This window comes from Phacochoerus africanus, chromosome 11, assembly GCF_016906955.1.
Source record: "Phacochoerus africanus isolate WHEZ1 chromosome 11, ROS_Pafr_v1, whole genome shotgun sequence".
Taxonomy (NCBI): domain Eukaryota; kingdom Metazoa; phylum Chordata; class Mammalia; order Artiodactyla; family Suidae; genus Phacochoerus; species Phacochoerus africanus.
In genome coordinates, this window is record NC_062554.1 from 45,331,961 (window position 1) to 45,351,844 (window position 19,884).

The following is a 19,884-nucleotide window of genomic DNA, read 5'->3' on the forward strand; positions in this document are numbered from 1 at the left end:
TCAGAAGACCAAGAAATAAACAAGCCTGAATCATAAGGGGTTGCCTTCAGAAGTTGTGTTAACACTAATGAATCAGCTGACCATCCTTATGGTAGCCCAAAATCCCACTCTTGAGAGGCATAATAAACAAAGGACTTTGCCCACAGAGAATTTGAACCTGCATATAAGGTACCTGATGGGAATTCCACTGCTAGTCCCTGGTTAAAATAGTTACCTTAATGCCAGAGACCTTGCCAGGTGCTAATGACCTTCTAATGTATGATAACAAAGTTTGCTCGTGAAATTCTGGGTTGGATGAGCAGTAAACTTGGGTAAATGCTCTCTGATCTCAAGTCTTCCCATTCATAGCTTCTTTCCCAAAGGAAGCTGTTCCCTGACCAGTAGAGTTGCTTCTCTGATTTTTGGTGGTAGGCCAGAGGAACCTGTGTACGTAAGTGAGGATTCGCTGCACAAAGAAGAGATTCACAGTCCCCTGAGCCGTGTCAGTGAGAAGTAGGTAGAATCCAGTCCTTCAGTGAGCTGAGCAGACCTAATGAGAAGTCATAAGTCAACAAATATTAGGCACACATGGTATGTGTTGTAAGTAACATAGAATAATTATATCCTGGCCCTTATCCTCAGAAAGCTTGGAAAGGCAAGTTTACCCCAGGTGAAGCTCTTAAAGAATAGTAAACAGTATATAATACATTACTTTAGAGAAGTAAACAGAATAGCAAAGCATTAAATAGAAATTCAAGTACTGGAGTGCCTGTTGTGGCTCAGTGAGTGAGAACCTGACATAGTGTCCGTGAGGATGCAGGTTCGACCCCTGACCTCGCTCAGTGGGTTATCTGATGTTGCCACATGCTGCAGCATAGGTCACACATGCGGCTCGGATCCGGTGTTGCCATGGCTGTAACATAGACCTGCAGCTGCAGCTGTGATTTGAGCCCTGGCCTGGGAACTTCCATAATGCCACAGGTACAGCCAAAAAAAAAAAAAAAACACAGAACTGCAGAGCTTGTTTTTTTGTTTTGTTTTGTTTTGTTTCCCTGTAATTTCCTGTATAGGTTGTAATAGGATGTTTTGGCTCCTCATGTCAAGAGATAGTTATAAATTTGGGAGTTTTCTGTCTGCTCAGTTTCCTTTCTGCCCTGTTTGTAGGATGAAGAATCCCCACTTAAGGGCCAAACTGGCAGAGGTGTTGGAAGCAGTGATGCCCCACCTGGATCAGACCCCAAATCCCTTGGTATCCAGTGTGTTCCACCGGAAACGTGTGTTCTGCAACTTTGCCTATGCAGCCCACCTTGCAGAAGCTCTAATCAAGGTCTTTGTGGACATTGAGTTTACAGGTACAGCAATCCAGAACTGAGAAGCTGATCCATCATTTAATCAATATTTAAATGTCAGGAAAATATCATAAGCCATCAATTATTAAATACCTATTGTGTGCCACCCTTGATGCTAAGTGCTTTTTTTCACATTGTCTCTTTTTTTTTTTTTTGTCTTTTTGCTATTTCTTGGGCCACTCCCGCGGCATATGGAGGTTCCCAGGCTAGGGGTCGAATCGGAGCTGTAGCCACCGGCCTACACCAGAGCCACAGCAACGCGGGATCCGAGCCGCGTCTGCAACCTACACCACAGCTCACGGCAACGCCGGATCATTAACCCACTGAGCAAGGGCAGGGACCGAACCCGCAACCTCATGGTTCCTAGTCGGATTCGTTAACCACTGTGCCACGACGGGAACTCCGACATTGTCTCTTTAATTTGTTGCTAAGTTGTAGAATCAGGTCTGTCTCACTTTAAAAAAGAAAGTCACATACTCTTATCAGCTTTACTGTATTGTTTTGATAGACTCATACTCAAACAAATTAGGCTATGCAATTAAAATCTGGGTCTTTATTTTTTTCTGCCTCAAAATTACAGAATGGTGGATAATGAGATATTCTGATTGAGATATTCTTTTATCTTATCCAGACTGTCTAACCTCCTACAGTTTAATTGTTAGATTAAAAATAACAGCCAGTGGAGTTCCCGTTGTGGCGCAGTGGTTAACAAATCCGACTAGGAACCATGAGGTTGCGGGTTCGGTCCCTGCCCCTGCTCAGTGGGTTAACGATCCGGCGTTGCCGTGAGCTGTGGTGTAGGTCACAGACGCGGCTCGGATCCCGCGTTGCTGTGGCTCTGATGTAGGCCAGTGGCTACAGCTCCGATTCGACCCCTAGCCTGGGAACCTCCATATGCCGCGGGAGCGGCCCAAAGAAATAGCAAAAAAAATAAATAAATAAAAAATAATAACAGTCAGTGATAAAACATGATGGATAATGAGAAAAAAATAATTTATATCTAATGACTTTTTTTTTTTTTGCTTTTTGGGGCTGCACTTGCGGCATCTGGAAGTTCCCAGGCTAGGGGTCGAATCGGAGCTGTAGCCACCAGCCTACGCCGCAGCCACATCAATGCGGGATCCAAGCCGTGTCTGCAATCCACATGACAGCTCACAGCAACACCAGGTCCTTAACCCACAGAGCGAGGCCAGGGATCAAACCAGCATCTTCATGGATCCTAGTCGAGTTAGTTAATGGCTGAGCCAGGAAAGGAACTCCCTCTAGTCACTTATAATGGAGCATGATAATGTGAGAAAAAAGAATGTATACGTATGTGACTAGGTCGCCTTGCTGTATAGTAGAAGATTGACGGAACACTGTAAACCAGCTATAGTGGAAAAAAATAAAAGTCATTTAAAAAAGAAGGATTTCCCATCCTGGCACAGTGGAAACATATCTGACTGGGAACCATGAGGTTTAGGGTTAGAGGATCCGGCGTTGCCTCGCTCAGTGGGTTAAGGATCTGGCATTGCCGTGAGCTGTGGTGTAGGTTGCATATGCGGCTCGGATCTGGCCTTGCTGTGGCTGTGGCGTAGGCTAGCAGCTATAGCTCCAATTAGACGCCTAGCCTGGGAATCTCTGTGTGCCGCATGTGCGGCCCTAAAAAGACCAAAAAAAAAAAAAAATTAAAAAGAATGTATATAAATGTATAACTAGGTCACTTTGCTGTACAGCAGAAATTGACAGAACATTGTAAATCAACTATAATAAAGTTTTTTAGGAGTTCCCGTCATGGCACAGTGGTTAACGAATCTGACTAGGAACCATGAGGTTGCCAGTTAGATCCCTGGCCTTGCTCAGTGGGTTAGGATCCAGCGTTGCTGTGGCTGTGGTGTAGGCTGGCGGCTACAGCTCCGATTAAACCCCTAGCCTGGGAACCTCCATATGCCAAGGGAAGCAGCCCTAGAAAAGACAAAAAAAAAAAAATTTAAGTAAATAAGTAACAAACAGCAGCATTCCCTTTCCCTCATGGCCTTTTGAGATCTAACCCTGAAATGTTATGTTTGAGTAGATAGTACCCCATCTCACCCAGTAAACAAGGTATGCAAAGCAGTTATATAAGACCCCGTTTAAAGGGAATTTCCTACCATCCAATGACAGAGACATTTAACATCTTACTGGCTGCTTTTCCATGGCTGAATTTTTTTTAATTTTATTTTTTGTCTTTTTAGTGCTGCACCAGTGGCATATTGAAGTACCCAGGCTAGGGGTCAAAATCCGAGATGTAGCTACTGGCCTGTGCCACAGCCACAGCAATGCAGGATCTGAACTATGTCCTCGACCTACACCACAGCTCACAGCAACGCTGGATCCTTAACCCACTGAGTGAGGCCAGAGATCGAACCTGTGTCCTTGTGAATACTAGTTAGGTTTGTTACTGCTGAACCACGATGGGAACTCCCATATCTGAATTTTGACTTTGTTATTTGCTCATCTCTGAGACTTAGCTTTCTCATTTGTAAAAGGAGTTGAACTAATGATTGAGTTCGTGTGTATAAATCTTCATTTTGTGGAGTTCCTGCTATGGCATGGTAGGTTAAGTATCCGGAGTTGCTATAGCTGTGATGTAGGATGCAGCTGTGGCTAAGATTCAGTCCCTAGCCCTGGAACTTCCATATACTGCAGATGTAAGCAAATAAATAGATAAATCTTCATTTTGTGTGCGTGTGTGTGTGTGTGTATGCTGCACAATAAGTCATTGCAATTATCTTATATGATCGCTATAATCCTTAGCTTGTAATAATAGAGGGCATATTATACTTCCTGCTTTATTTTCTGAGTAAGTGGAAGTTGAAAAAGATTGAGACTTGCATTAAGTGGAGCCGAATGAAAAACCTAAGTATTCTGACTCCAAATCCCATACTCCTCCTTTATTATATGACACAGCCTATAGAACTCCATTGGGATCTTTGGTATGTTAAAAGCAGTATAGGCCTCAGATTTTTTTAGCTCCTGGCCTGATTTTTCAGAGTAATCAAAAGCCAGTTGGCCACAGAGTTGGGATGTTAACTATGAAGAATGTGAGGATTACTTAGCCCATTCTGCATGTGGCTGTCCCTGCCACAATGGCCAGCTGAGGCCTCATGCAGAGTCTGATAAGCATCCTACATTTAAATGTGGAAGCACTTGTTTCCCTTGGCTGTTCTTGTGCGGCTCAGTCCTTGTCCTTTTCTGCCTGTGGTATTCTTTGTATCTGTCTCCCTCTTGCACTGTCTGTGAGGAAATCAGCAAACTCTTGGCTATGATTCTAGGCCTTTATAAACTCCCAAGGCAGGTTTTGCCAGTAGCCTTTGATACATTCAGAATAAGAGAAAATGGTTGCAGAGAGACATAAGCTCTCACTCTTTCTCTAATAACACCACTTTTGCTCTTGCCTTATTCCAGGAGACCCCCATCAATTTGAGCAGAAGTTTAATTACCGCCGTCCCATGTATCCCATCCTCAGGTACATGTGGGGCACAGATAACTATCGAGAGAGCATTAAGGTAAGAGAGTTTGGTGAAACCAAAATTGAATTATCTGAGTTTTGCTCCAGATAAGCCCCAGTGGGTTGTGGCTCAGTTCTAAAATGATTTTCTCTTGGGCTGGGACTTACAGGATTTGGCTGACTATGCCTCTAAGAATTTAGAAGCCATGAATCCCCCACTTTTCCTCCGCTTTCTTAACCTGCTAATGAATGATGCCATCTTCCTTTTGGATGAAGCCATACAGGTAAAAAAAAAAAAAAAAATTAAATCCAGATTTAACTGCCCTTACCTACCATCATACATACTTTTTACTGCTTAGTCATAATAGAGCAATCCTTGTGCCCCTAGTACCAGTCTTGGACACCAAAAATTTGCAAGTAGTAATTACTGCCAATCTTACCATTGTCAGGTTTGATAGGTATTGTTCTATTAGAGACTAAGATCAAGGGTCATCAAAGCCTTATGAGCTAGGATGATACTTTGGCAGAGAGTTGACAAGGAAATGTGAAAGGCCAAACTAAGGTACAGTGACAGAACTAATCAGTCCAGCACTACAGAAAGAAATCAGAGGATCTTCATTCAGTCAGTGACTTTCAGCCTTTCTTCCATTCCAAGACATCAGTTAACAGTGGCTCACCAAGGCAATGAGTCTTGCCTAGAAGATTCTGACTTTTTTTTTCTTTTTCTCCTAGAAGATTCTGATTTTTTTTTTTTTTGTCTTTTTTGTCTTTTTAGGGCTGCACCCAGGCATATGCAAGTTCCCAGGCTAGGAGTCAAATTGGAGCTGTAGCCACTGGCCTATGTCGCAGCCACAGCGACACCAGATCTGAGCCACGTCTGCAGCCTATGCCACAGCTCACTTCATTGCCAGATCCTTAACCCACTGAGCAAGAGGCCAGGGATGGAACCTGAATTCTCATGGATACTGGTCGGGTTCGTTACCACTGAGCCACAGTGGAATTCCACAGTCCCTATTTGGAATGTTTCTAAAATAGCTGTTGGCATATGAAAGTACCTGGGCCATATCAGGAGTCTGCAGTTGTGGCCTACACCACAGCTGCAGCAACACCAGATCTGAGCTGCATCCTAGTGCAGCTTGCAGCAGTACCAGATCCTTAATGCACTGAGCAAGGCCAGGGATTAATCCTGCATCCTGGAGTTCCCAGTGTGGTTTAGGAGGTTAAGAACCTGATTGGTATCCATGAGGATGGGGGTTTGATCCCTGGCCTCACTCAGTGGGTTAAGGATCCGGTATTGCCGTGAGCTGTGATGTAGGTCACAGATGCAACTCGGATCCTGTGTTGCTGTGGCTGCAGTGTAGGCCGGCAGCTGCAGCTCCAATTAGACCCTAAGCCTGGGAACTTCCATATGCTGCAGGCGCAGCCTGAAAAAGAAACCCAAAAAAACCCCTTCCTCCTTACAGAGACAACATTGGGTCCTTAAACGTTGAGCCACAACAGGAACTCTGAGCTTTGTTTTTTGTTTTGTTTTGGTTTTGGTTTTGTTTCTTGTTTGTCTTTTTAAGGCCACACCTACAGCATATGGAAGTTCCCAGGCTAGAGGTCAAATCAGAGCTGTAGCTGCCAGCCACAGCCACAGCCACAGCAATACCAGATGTGAGCCACATCTGGGACCTGTACCGCAGCTCACAGCAACATCACATCCTTCAACCTACTGAGCGAAAACAGGGACTGAACCTGCATCCTCATGGATGTTAGTCGGGATCATTACTGCTGAGCCACAAGAGGAACCCCTCAGCTTTGTTTTTTGATAAACAGTTTTTTTGTCTTTTTAGGGCCGCACCCATGGCATATGGAGGTTCCCAGGCTAGAGGTCGAAATGGAGCTGTAGACTCCAGCCTACGCCACAACCACGGCAACACAGGATCCAAGCCACGTCTTCGACCTACACCACAGCTCACGGTAACGCTGGATCCTTAACCCACTGAGTAAGGCCAGGGATTGAACCCACAACCTCATGGTTTCTAGTCAGATTTGTTTTTGCTGCGCCACTATGGGAACTCCTTGATAAACAGTTTTGCAGTGTGGGTTTTTGGTTTTGTTTTAATGAGCATTTCATATCTTTTATTTATCCCTTTCCCTTTTTTTGGCTGCACCCATAGCATGTGCAAGTTTCTGGGCCAGGGATCAAACCCATGCCACAGCAGTGACCTGAGCCGCTGCAGTGACAATGCTGGATCCTTTATCCACTGCATCACAAGGGAACTCCTGCTGTTTATCTTTTATTTTTCAACTCTCAGGAAGGAATCATCCTCTTTTTGCCCTGTAGCCTATTTGTTTTTACCAAGTTTTCTTATACTACTTATCATCCTTTCTATTTTTTAGACTATAATATTTCCAGGAGAATTATCCATAAGTCCACCCAGGCTGAAAAAAATCCATATAGAGCGATAATTTTTTTTTTCTTTTTTTCCCACAATTTCTTTTTAAACTTCAACCTATGCTGAGAAATAAAGCCTCATTTCTCTTATATAGTCCCTGGTTTCCCTAGCTTTTGGACTAGATTTTAATAGGACATAGAACCTCTTAAATAATCATCTTCCGTTCAATACACTTTCTTCTCTGATACATTCCACCCCTGGTTTCTGTAGTATTTGAGCAAGATAAAGATTCAGCAGATTGAGAAGGACCGTGGTGAATGGGATAGTCTGACTCCAGAAGCCCGCCGAGAAAAGGAGGCTGGCCTACAGATGTTTGGACAGCTGGCACGTTTCCATAACATCATGTCCAATGAAACAATTGGTACCCTTGCTTTTCTGACATCAGGTAAGGATACAAAACACTTTCTTAAAAGATGCAGTGGTCAAGATCTGCTTCATTTGAGGGATCAGCCCAGCTGAGACTAAGAATGCAGACTCTGGTGACTGTATCCTCCTCCACAGTCTGAGAGGAAGTGAATCACTAAAGAAACTTCAAAAAGAATGATGTCCGTTGTTGACATGGGAATGAGGAAATGGTCACCCTCACAGCTGGCAGAAAGCATAAGTTAGAATCATTTTTCTTGAGGACAAGTTAGACATACAAATATATCCTGGGGTATATGTGTTAAGCTGAAAAATATTTGTAAACCTTGGTTAAATGTGGTAGATTAAACCAAGACAGTTTTCTCTACTTCCTCTACAATTGCACCGTCCAGTTTAGTAGTCACTCGCCACATGTGGCTGTCAAGCATTTAAATTGCGACTAGTCTGAATTGAGACGTGCTGTAAGTAGAAAACACACGGCAAGACTTTGTATTTTAAAAAGAAATTAAGGAGTTCCCAAAGTGGCACAGCGGAAATGAATCCAATTAGGAACCATGAGGTTGCGGGTTCGATCCCTGGCCAAGCTCAGTGGGTTAAGGATCCGGCTTTGCCGTGAGCTGTGGTGTAGGTCACAGACACAGCTCGAATCCTGCATTGCTGTGGCTGTGTGGTAGACCAGCAGCTGTAAGCTGTAGCTTCGATTAGACCCCTAGCCTGGGAACCTCCACATGCCATAGGAGGCGGCCCTAAGAAGCAAAAAAGAAGAAGAAGAAGAAGTAAAGTCCTTGGTAGCGCAGTAAGTTAAACATCTGACATTGTCAGTGTGGCTTGGGTTGCTGCTGTGGCATGGGTTTGATCCCTGTGGTATTTCAGAAAATCAGGGTAAAGAGAAGATCGTCAAAGGTCCCAGAGGAAAATCAGGTCATGTACAATGATTTAAACATCAATATGTCTTTGAATTTTACAACAGGGACATTCGAAGCTGGAACACAGTCCTAAAGACAAATATCTTTTCGGCCTAGAATACTATAGCCAGTCAAACTGTCGATTTTGTTTGAGGGTAAAATATAAGGACATTTTGAGACATAAAGATGTCAGATTTACTTGTAATGTACCCTTTCTTGGGAACCTATGAAAAGATAAATATACTCCATCAAAATGAGACAGGAGACAGTAAACCCAAAAGGAGGAAAGTAGAATCCTGTGAGAAAAATGCAAAGCAAGTCCTCAGGCAAGTTCACAGGTGGAGGAACCTTGTGTGGCACCACACCATAGGTCCATAGAACAAGGAGTCCATATTGGAGTGATGGATGGAAGCTTCCAGAAAGAGCATCTCCAAAAAATATCTTTGAGAGTTTTTACATTTCTGGTGGAAAGTTTACAAAGATTTAATGGGGGAGTTCCCATCATGGCGAAGCGGAAATAAATCCAACCAGGAGCCATGAGGTTGCGGGTTCGATCCCTGGCCTCTCTCAGTGAGTTAAGGATCCAGCGTTGCCATGAGCTGTGGTGTAGGTCATAGATTCGGCTCGGATCTGGCGTTGCTGTGGCTGTGGCATAGGCCAGTGGCTGCAGCTCTGATTCAACCCCTAGCCTGGGAACCTCCATATGCCACGGGTGCAGCCCTATAAAGACAAAAAAAAAAAAAAGATTTAATGGGAGTTCCCATTGTGGCCCAGCGGGTTGAGGACACAACATAGTATCCAGGAGGATACAGGTTCGATCCTTGGCCTTGCTAACTGGGTTAAGGGTCTGACGTTAACTGCAAGCTGCAGAATAAGCCGACAGCTATAGCTCCAATTCAACCCCTAGCCTGGGAACTTACATATGCCACAGGTGTGCCCTTAAAAAAAAAAGGTATATACATTACTTTATATATATATAATTATTAGAATACTGTGTGGTTGTGCTATAAATGACATTTACATGATCTTAATGATATAAAGTCTAAATTATTCAACCAAAGATTTGCTTATATATTAGGGGAATTTGTATTTGGACAAGAATAAGAACTAAACTCTCATCAGTAGTAGAGTCAATAGATAATGACTAAAATTGAAAAATTAAGGACCAGCAGTGTGGAGTTCCTGCTGCAGTGCATTGGGTTAAGAATCCGACTACAGCTGCTCAGGTTACTATGGAGACAAAGGTTCGATTCCTGGCCTGGCACGGTGGATTAAAGGATCACAATTGCGGAGTTCCCATTGTGGCTCAGCAGTAACAAACCCAGGTAGTATCCATGAGGATGCGGGTCCAATCCCTGGCCTTGCTCAGTGGGTTAAGGATCTAGTGTTGCCGTGATCTGTGGTGTAGGTCGCAGGATCTGTGGCTCAGATCCCGCATTGTAGTGTAGGCTGGCAGCTGTAGCTCCAATTCAGCCCCTAGTCTGGGAACTTCTTTATGCCGCAGGTACAGCTCTAAAAAGCAAAAAAAAAAAGATTGCAGTTGTGGCTCAGATTCAGTCTCTGGCCTTCTATATCCCATAAGTTGCGGCTGTAAAAATTTTTTAAATTCAAAAAAGAACGAACAGTGCTAAGCAAGCCTTATCATACTACTTGGCTTGTTGCACTTGGCCTGTATTAGTTTATTTATTTATTTTATTTTGGAGTTAATGCCCCATGATTTAGCAGTTCCTTACAAATTTGTTGTAGGAAGTAATAAATCAACGAGACATGTACACAGTGAAGTTCATCCATCAGCGAAATGATTATAATAGGGAAAAAATGAAAGCAACTAGAATGTCCAGCAGTAATAAAGATAGAGTAAATACATAACTCATGGTACAGTCACACACTGGATAACTATGTAACTGTTAAAAAGGGTATAAACCATCACTATCCTATAGAACTTTCTGTGGTGGAAATGTTCTATAAATCTGGACTGTCAAGTACTATATATAGATATTAGCCATATGTGGTCATTGAACACTTGAAATGTGGCTAGTGTATCTGAAAAACTACATTTTTTGTTTAATTTTAATTTAAATAGTCATCTGTAGCTGGTGGCTACCATAGTTACTAAAATGATAAGATATTTATATCATTAATGAAAAAAATAAGTTACATAATATGTACAATATGATAGCCATCTTGTTTTAGAAATGTATATTGTGTAAATATGGACAAAAAAGCTAGGGTATATTAGCAAAATGTTAACTGTTTACTTCTAAATAGTAGTTTTTGTATTTTGTTTGCTTTTGCTTATCTAATGTTTTCTAAACATTACATTGATGAAAGTGTATTTTAAAAATAGCAGGAGTTCTCCGTTGTGGCTCAGTGGGTTAAGAAACCAACTAGTATCCAAGGATGCAGGTTAGACCCCTGGCCTCACTCAGTGGGTTAAGGATCCAGCGTTGCCACAAGCTTCAGCATATTTCACAGATGCAGCTCAGATCCTGCATTGCCATGGCCAGGGCTGTGGCTGGGAATGTCCATGTGGTGAAGGTGTGACCCTGAAAAAATAAATAAAGAAAATGAAATAAAGTAAAATAGATGAAAAAAATAGCAGCCCCCCAAGGGTTCCCTCATGGCTCAGCACGTCAAGGATCAGGCATTGTCACTGCTGAAGCTCTGGTTACAGCTGTGGCTCGGGTTCGATCCCTGGCCTAGGAAGTTCCTTGTGCCATGGGTGCAGCGAAAAATAACAGCAACCCCCAGAGGTCTCCAAGTAAAAGTAAGACATTGTAAGTTAAAGATTGCTAATGGATTGAGTTTTTAGAGACTTTGGCTTTTTTTTTTCCAGAGATCAAATCACTCTTTGTGCACCCTTTCCTGGCTGAGCGCATCATCTCCATGCTGAACTACTTTCTACAGCATCTGGTTGGCCCCAAAATGGGGGCCTTAAAAGTCAAGGATTTCAGTGAATTTGACTTCAAGCCCCAGCAGCTCGTTTCAGATATCTGCACCATCTACCTAAATCTCGGGTACCTGGATTTAAACTGAGCAGGCCAGAGAGGATGCTCGTGTTTCACTTTGGGGTTTTGATAATGGAATAACTGGTTGGTAGTTATGTGGAAAATAGAAAAGGAATGGTTTGTTTCTAGTTGGCTGGTGAAGGGATCTTTTGCAGTTTTAATTAATGAGATTTTGTATGTCTTTTGTTATTTAGAATTTCCAACATTCTGCCTTGATCTATGCAAAGATAAGCAGTATTCTTTTAAGGCCACAGGATACTTGATAGATTTCCTTCCTAAAGATTAGAGGAAGTCGTTCTATATCAAAAGAACATTCATGGTATATAAGGGATGGGGAACTTTGTTCCTCAACCCATCTTTTATCTTCCTGTTTGACCTGTCGCTGATGCTCGGTTTCTTTCTGACGCTGACCTTCCAGGGATGAGGAGAACTTCTGTGCCACCGTTCCCAAGGATGGACGTTCCTATTCCCCAACTCTCTTTGCACAGACAGTCCGAGTCCTGAAGAAAATAAATAAGCCTGGAAATATGATTGTGGCTTTCAGCAACTTAGCAGAGAGAATCAAGGTGACGAGGAGGATAATTTGCTTAGTTAGTTCAGTAAAAATCATGTTGTCAGCTTAGCTGTTCTGCCTTTTTACCAGTTTCAGGGGGGTTGGGGGAAGAACATTGTTTTGAGAAAATGTAAATAGACCATTTTCCTGGTCAGTCAACAATTTGAACTACCATATTCTTAATAGTATTATTTTCAGTATGAGGGTAAGAACAGAAAAATAATTTAAGAAGCTTCTACTAGAAAAGAAGAATGTATAGATTTTTGTTGGCTGTTTTTGAAAACTTCTCTGTACAGTGTTAGCAATAGATAGAAAATCCATAATGTTAATATAGAACTTTTTAGACTAGAATTAAGATTAGTAGCTTTTAGTCATTGATTTTTATTGGTTTTTTTTTTCTCTGTTCTCTATATTTGTAGTTCCTACTTGGCTTATATAGGAATAGCCATACATTTTAAAGATTAAAATACTGTATTGTCTTCAGCTAATCCCTTTGTTTGGAGCTTGACAGAGCTCCATTAGCAGTTATGAAGAAGGAAAAACGATGGCACAGAGTCTAATGGAAAACCTTCCTAATTGATACTAGTCTTCCCTTACTGAGTAACTTATTTATTGAATTGGATTTCATCTTTGCCTCGAGCTTATTAGGCAGATGGGTCCCTGAGGAACTGGAGTTAAGAAGGAATCAAATGTCAACACCACTTATAAATTCCTATACCTGTTTGTTCCTAAAACCAGAAACTGCTTTTCATATACCAACTGCATGAATGACTCTGTTATTATGCAAATAACAACCCCCTCCAACCAGCATCCCTTTTTGAATGATGACATTTACAAAAGCAGGACTGTTGCCAGAGTGTGGATGTTGTATGTGATAGGTTTTTTTCTTCCTGTTAACATTAATGATCCTTTTAGATTCAGGTATAGGAGTGCCCGTCATGGCTTAGTGGTTAACGGATCCGACTAGGAACCATGAGGTTGCGGGTTCGATCCCTGGCCAAGCTCAGTGGGTTAAGGATCCGGCGTTGCTGTGAACTGTGGTGTAGGTCACAAGACGAGGCTTGGATCCTGCATTGCTGTGGCTCTGGTGTAGGCTGGTGGCTATAGCTCTTAGACCCCTAGCGTGGGAACCTCCATATGCCTTGGGAGCAGCCCTAGAAAAGGCAAAAAGACAAAAAAAAAAAAGATTACCTTGGAATTCAGCTGCTCTGTGAATCCCCCTTAATGACCCAGTGTTTGTTCTCAGTCTCTGGCAGACCTCCAGCAACAGGAAGAGGAGACCTATGCAGATGCCTGTGATGAGTTCCTGGATCCCATCATGAGCACACTGATGTCTGACCCTGTGGTGCTGCCATCTTCCAGAGTCACTGTGGATAGATCCACCATTGCCAGACATTTGCTCAGGTAAGCCAGCACCCAAAAGCAGCCTCAGAGTACAGAGGTACATTGGTTTGCTATCATCTTTTTCTTCCATACAGTACTATGCACCCAGTAGTACAGTAGCTATCCCATATTGTTGATTTATTAATGTGTTGGGGAGGCATTTTGGTAGAGGTATATCACTTGATTGTTAAGGATTTAAACATCCAAAACCAGACACCCTGTTGAGAAATGCTGGCTTTAACTTCACTTCTTCCTTCCTCGAGGAAATAATTTCTGTCAATATATGTTATAAAGTATGTCAACCTGGAGCTTCCATTGTGGCTCAGTGGTAACGAACCCATGAGGACTCAGGTTCTATCCCTGGCTTCACTCAGTGGGTTAAGGACCGGGCCTTGCCTTGAGCTGTGGTGTAAGTAGCAGATGCGGCTCAGATCTTCTGTTACTATGGCTGTAGCATAGGCTGGCAGCTGCAGCTCGGTTTTTTTTTGTTTGTTTGTTTGTTTTTTGGCTTTTGTCCTTTTAGGGCCATACCTGAGGCAAATGGGGATTCCCAGGCTAGGGATCTAATTGGAGCTAGAGCTGCCGGCCTACACCAGAGCCACAGCAACGCCAGATCCAAGCCTCGTCTTGTGACCTACACCACAGTTCACAGCAACACCAGATCTTTAACCTACTGAGCAAAGCCGGGGATCAAACCTGCAACCACATGATTCCTAGTCGGATTCTTTTCCACTCTGCCATGACAGGAACTCCTGCAGCTCCGATTTGACCCCTAGCCTGGCAACTTCCATATGCCTCAGGTGTAGCCCCAAAAAGACAAAAAAAAAAGGTCAACCTGGAGTATAACTTGACTTGAAACTTGTTTAATTTTACTATAATCATAAAAAATATATAGAAGACAGGTTTTGGTTTTGGTTTTGTTTGTTTTGTCTTTTTGCCATTTCTAGGGTCGCTTCTACGGCATGTGGAGGTTCCCAGGCTAGGGGTTTAATCATAGCTGTAGCCGCCAGCCTACACTAGAGCCACAGCAACACTGGGTCTGAGCCACGTCTGCAACCTACACACAGCTCATGGCAACGCCGGATCCTTAACCCACTGAGCAAGGCCAGGGATCAAACCCACAGTCTCATGGTTCCTAGTCGGATTCGTTAACCACTGCGCCACGATGGGAACTCCGGGTTTTGGTTTTTTCATTCGGGTGTTACACTCATCATATGGGTTAACCCACATTCTGTTGCAGCTGTTGTACTCAGCCATGGCAACCATGAGTTTTCCCCAGCCTGCCTACTCTTAAGTGCAGCATTAGCTAGAAATGGGTTCAGAGAGATTCTGCCTTTTTTTTTTTTTTTTTTAAGTGACCACACCCATGGCCTATGGAAGTTCCTGGGTCAGGGATTGAATCCAAGCCTTGGGTGTGACCTACACCCCAGCTGCAGCAATAGTGGATCCTTTAACCCAATGCCCCAGGCCGGGGAAAAAACCCAGGCCTTTGTAGCAACCCACTCCCTCTGCCTACTTAAAATGAAGTTATAGGCAAAAAGACAAAAAAAATTAAAATAAAAATATAAAAAATAAAATGAAGTTATGGAAGTTCTCCTGTGGCTCAGCAGGTTACGGATCTGGCATTGTCACTGCAGCAGCTTGAGTCACTCCTGTGACACAGGTTTGATCCCTGGCCTGAGAACTTTCACATGCCAAAAAAAAAGTTATGTACGTTGACCCAGATCTAGGGAAATAGTTTTCTTCTAATATTGAAGAAAAAGATGTTCTACTTGATGGTATTTGCTCTTAAGCACTCACTATATTCATGATTCTGTGCTGGATAGTAGGTCTTTTCTAAAGTGTCGGTGAGAATTTATATTTTATTGTGGCTTCAGAAGACAGAAGATATATCAGCCCTTGAAGTATGTTATAAATCATTTTACCTGTCAGGAAGCTATCATCTGTGTTTACTTGAAGAGCAATCAGCTAACTAAATTGTCAGTCTACGAGGCTTTATCCCTTAACATCTTAAACTGTTCCAAGAGTCTGTCACTAAAACTACAAAGAGCTCTTCCTGCTGATACGAGTGTAGGGTCTCTGTCCTAGGGAAATCAAATCAAATATCACCTGAAGAACAATGTTGAGATAAAATTTGCTAAGTCATGTACAAAAGCCCAAAAAGTCTTCCCAGATCACTCTCTTATCTCACTCTTTCTAACCTCAAGTCAGCACTTGATTCAGAATACACTCTAGCTTCAGTCTCAAGGTGATGTACCCAGGTGTTCTATTTTTGGCAGAGGATGTTAGAACTTAACGGAAATAACCCCATTTCCCTTTCTCTTTTTGTCCCAGTGACCAAACAGATCCCTTTAACCGTAGTCCCCTCACCATGGACCAGATCCGGCCAAACACAGAACTAAAAGAAAAAATCCAACGGTGGCTCGCAGAGAGGAAGCAACAACAAAAGGAGCAACTTGAATAAATACTGTGACTTAAACAAACCAGAAACCAACCCCAGATAAACAAATGTTTGTGGTTTCTCTCTTTCTGGTTCTGTTCTTTTCCTTTTTCTTGCTTTTTTTTTTTTTTTTCTTCTTTCTTTACTAAATTAGAGAATGCTCTTGCTTGAATTACGATAATTAAAATTCCTAAGAACTTTACAGTGCCCTCCTGGCTTGCAGGAAATTATACTTCTTATAGCATCACCACATTTAGAAATCATTACTAATTTTCACCCTTCGCTGTCTCTTCCTTTTCCTCCTTTTCCTGTCTGTCCTAAGTTACATTAACTTCATCTACTAAAACCTCCTGCCACCTTACTCTTTCTCTTCTAAGAACTGCTCCAACATCTTTGGTGAGCACTGCTCTTACGTATATGATATCACATATTTCAGTGATCAACTGATACCAGAAGGTCCTGTTTTATCAGAGTATTTACTAGTCTTCATGACCCAGACTTTAGCCCTTTTCCTTGTTACAGCTCTGCATTGTCACAGAATAACCTTTTACATAAAAGCAGACCCCTTGATATTTGAGTAGACTTTTGAATAAGATGATAGATGAGATGAAAAAAGGAATTTTATGCAACTTCTTTGGTAGCTCTTAGTTTTGTGTTATCTTGTAATTCAAATATATCTTGGAGGGCAAACACTCCCCTGTGGGGTTGTCATTACCACAGAAAACTTAGCCCTATAATATATTTAGGAGGATTGGTAAGACAAATTTGCAGTTTTGACACTTTATTCAAAAGTTCCAAGGTGGTAAAATAAAGAAGGATTTTGAGCCCTTTTTACCTTCTGGAAATCAAAGACCAGAAAAGTAGTTTAGTAGAGTAGAAAAGTTGGGCAACAGATACTGTAACCATGAGAAATGTCATTTTAAGAATATCTCAAAAATGAGTCTAAAAAAAAATCACCTTGGTACAACAATGTGTGTACACACACACACATGCTTTTTTATATTGGTCTAGTGTAAACTGAGCATCTCTTTATGTTCTCTCTTCCAGAGAAAGATGTATGTAGTATGTGGCCATGTTTACTAACACTTATTCTAGACAGAATCCTGAGACTATAAAACATATATAGTTAATGTTTGTTTGTGCTTACTACATGATTTCTGAGAGCTGCTTCTAACTCAGCCTTAGGTCATCAATTAACATTGTAGGAGTTTGAGCACAACCTTGTCCACCAGCCATTTTAAATATTCACTTAGCCCTATGTAGTTAGTAGGTGGATGGGCTGCACTTTCACAAGTTGAGCTTGAGTTCCCCACTCAATAGTGTAGCTTAACATGCTGAGTGAGGCACATTCCCCTATGGAGTGTCTGTATCACTATTCCTCTAAGCCTGAAATATAACTAACAGGAAAAGCGATATGATCTAGAAACAGGGGTCATTGCTTCATTTAGAGGACGTTATTATTAACCACAACCTGTTTCAAATAAGATGGTAGTTTTATGATATTCCAGCACGAGCTGTTATAAGCAGTCTTTGATGTGTTTTTGATGGTATCAGCTGGAAACCCTCAAATCGGAGGGCATCCCACACTAGATAGAAAGTAGATGTTGCCTGTTGCCGTGCTTATAAATGAAAAAGCCTGGCTGGAACTCTTGCAAACGCCAGAATGTAAGATAATAATTCACTATGCTCCTTGAGCCTTTAAGATATAGGTTGACAGGATTTATTTCTTAAAATGAGCTTCATTTCATATTTATTATCTTCATTTATATCTCTGAGAATTAACTATATAAAAAAAAGCTTCTGTCTGCTTGTATTTATCTTCCAAACCCAATCTAATAGGATATTTTGACTTTTAAAAGAAGTGGAGAAAAGACCAGAATTTTATAGGAGAAAATTGGAAGAAAAAACGGGCACAAAACCTCAGAAGGCAGCTGTTCCCAGCAGCTTTCTATTGAACAACCTCTATGCTGCCTCTTGTATCTGTGTCTGTATTCTACTTCTGTGTTTAGTCTTCAGATTGTAAGCCTTTCTGGCAAGCTTGTTTTTGTTTTTTTTTAAAAAAGCTCTTTTCCTGAAACTTTTTATGAAAGGCTATGGCACCATTAATGCTGCTGAGTATCTTTAAACTCATTACAAAGACAAGTGCATAGCTTAAGGCCACTAATGGTAAGGAAGCCAGGTGTCCTCTGTGCCTTTTTTCTTTCCTTGAAGTAATTTAAGAACACCCCAAAAATGAGACTAAAAAATTATCATCTTGGTACAACATGGTATTTATATATGCACTTGGACGCTTAAAGAGGTGTTGTGTTGTCCAGAATGCAGAAGCAGCTCTAAACTTATTAGAGCAAACTTTCTGATATATCAAGTTTTGTGTGTTGGCTTTGCTAGGGTATGATAGGAAAATGAAGACTCTTTAATCAGCTCTAGTATTGCTTTTTAAGAGGGTAATACTAAACTTGGAAAATTATTTAAGTAGGTTTTATCAAGCAATCTGGGTTGTTTTTTTTTAATATAGTTTTTAATAGATATTTGAAAAGTGAAAGAAACTTCAGAGGTTTTTTAATGGTGCAGGTGAAGGTGCCGGTTGCTATTTGATATCACACCCTACAAAAGCTTCATTACTTTATTTGATGCTGGTTGCTAAGCAGCCATTGCACAGAGCATAAGTCTACTGGGTGCCTTTACAAGCCAGAGGCTTGATGCTGCACTGATGATGTCACGTGAGAAAATAATGCACATGCTCTAACTGCTAAACAGGAAAAGAAACCTAGAAACAAAATGAAGAACAAAATGACAAAAAAGTTTGATTGAAATAAAATTTGATCAACATAACTGTATTTGGAAACATTCCAGGAAGGTTACTTCTGATCAAACTTGCCTGGGGGTGTTTGTTCAAAGCTTGTATTTAATAAATGAACATCTGACTTACAACCTTTTGTTATCACTTCCTTTATTACAGCATTAAAAGGTAGTGGCAATTTCAGAAATCCTCCTGAAAACTTCAAGGACTCTACACTTAACTTTTTTTTTTTAAGGTCGTATCAAACGTGTGGCCTGGCTAACTTGACCTCCCTTGCTAGACTTCTGGACCCTGGAGTTAGCTTCAGAAGATGAGTCTCTGGGCATGTATTTTCCTAAGCAGTTCATTTTTGGCTTCACTTTTCTTCATCTGGCCCAAACCACAGGTCTTTCATTTTAATTGTTGATTATCATGTTCCCCTTTCTTGCCTCTTGTTTCTGTACTCTCCTATGCAAGACCTCAACCCAGATTAACTAACCCAGCCATTCTCCCTGCTCCAATATTCCAGCTACAAACAACTATTGGAGAAAAATGACAAGCCTTTAGAGTGGTGTGACCATAAATGTGTCTCTAACATTACCCAACAACTCTGTGTGTCCTTAACTTAGCAGCTATTCCAAATTTAACCTCTTTCCTCAAATTCTCTCCCACGCTCCCATTTAACCCTTCACACTCAGGTGAACTTGCCTTCTATTTCAAAGACATCAGAATTTCCACTTTCAGACTTCTCTTTCATCATTCCATCTGTGGAAAAGGCCCCACCACTCCAGGGCTAATCCCAACAACCTTATCTCCTGCCTCAGCAGGAATCTTGTCAATCCCCTCTCTCTAGCTTCAATCTCTCCCTTCAGTTTCACATCTCATTTGGTTTTCTGATTCATATTCCTTTATAGCCATATTTCTCACTCATCCACTCTGACTTCTGTCCTAATTGTTTGAAACTGATCTATGTTTCCATACTGCTAAATTAACATCCCCAGCCTTTCTTTGACTTCTCTAGAGTATCAGGCAACTGAATCACTCCTTCACGCAAAGGCTGACCTTGGCTTCTTGATATCACTCCTAATTTTTCATTCCACCTCTAACCATTCCATCAATCAAAGTTTTACTTCTGCTCAGGCTTCTTCCAGGTACATTATTTATTCTGTTTTTCTCATCAAATGCCACTTCCCTATATGTATCTTTTCCTCCAGT

The 19,884-nt window shown here is 41.6% G+C and overlaps 1 protein-coding gene across 1 annotated transcript in view; it reads left to right on the forward strand.

Moving 5' to 3' along the window:
* UBE4A (ubiquitination factor E4A) overlaps positions 1-18,821 on the forward strand; it is a 44,758-nt gene extending 25,937 nt beyond the window's left edge. The window contains exons 13-20 of the mRNA XM_047751799.1: positions 1,144-1,331; positions 4,755-4,855; positions 4,968-5,081; positions 7,449-7,623; positions 11,343-11,523; positions 11,933-12,080; positions 13,314-13,471; positions 15,785-18,821. Coding sequence (XP_047607755.1) covers positions 1,144-1,331; positions 4,755-4,855; positions 4,968-5,081; positions 7,449-7,623; positions 11,343-11,523; positions 11,933-12,080; positions 13,314-13,471; positions 15,785-15,914 — 1,195 coding nt within the window. The 3' untranslated portion in view covers positions 15,915-18,821. The remainder of the gene's footprint in view (positions 1-1,143; positions 1,332-4,754; positions 4,856-4,967; positions 5,082-7,448; positions 7,624-11,342; positions 11,524-11,932; positions 12,081-13,313; positions 13,472-15,784) is intronic.
* The last annotated feature ends 1,063 nt before the right edge of the window (positions 18,822-19,884 follow it).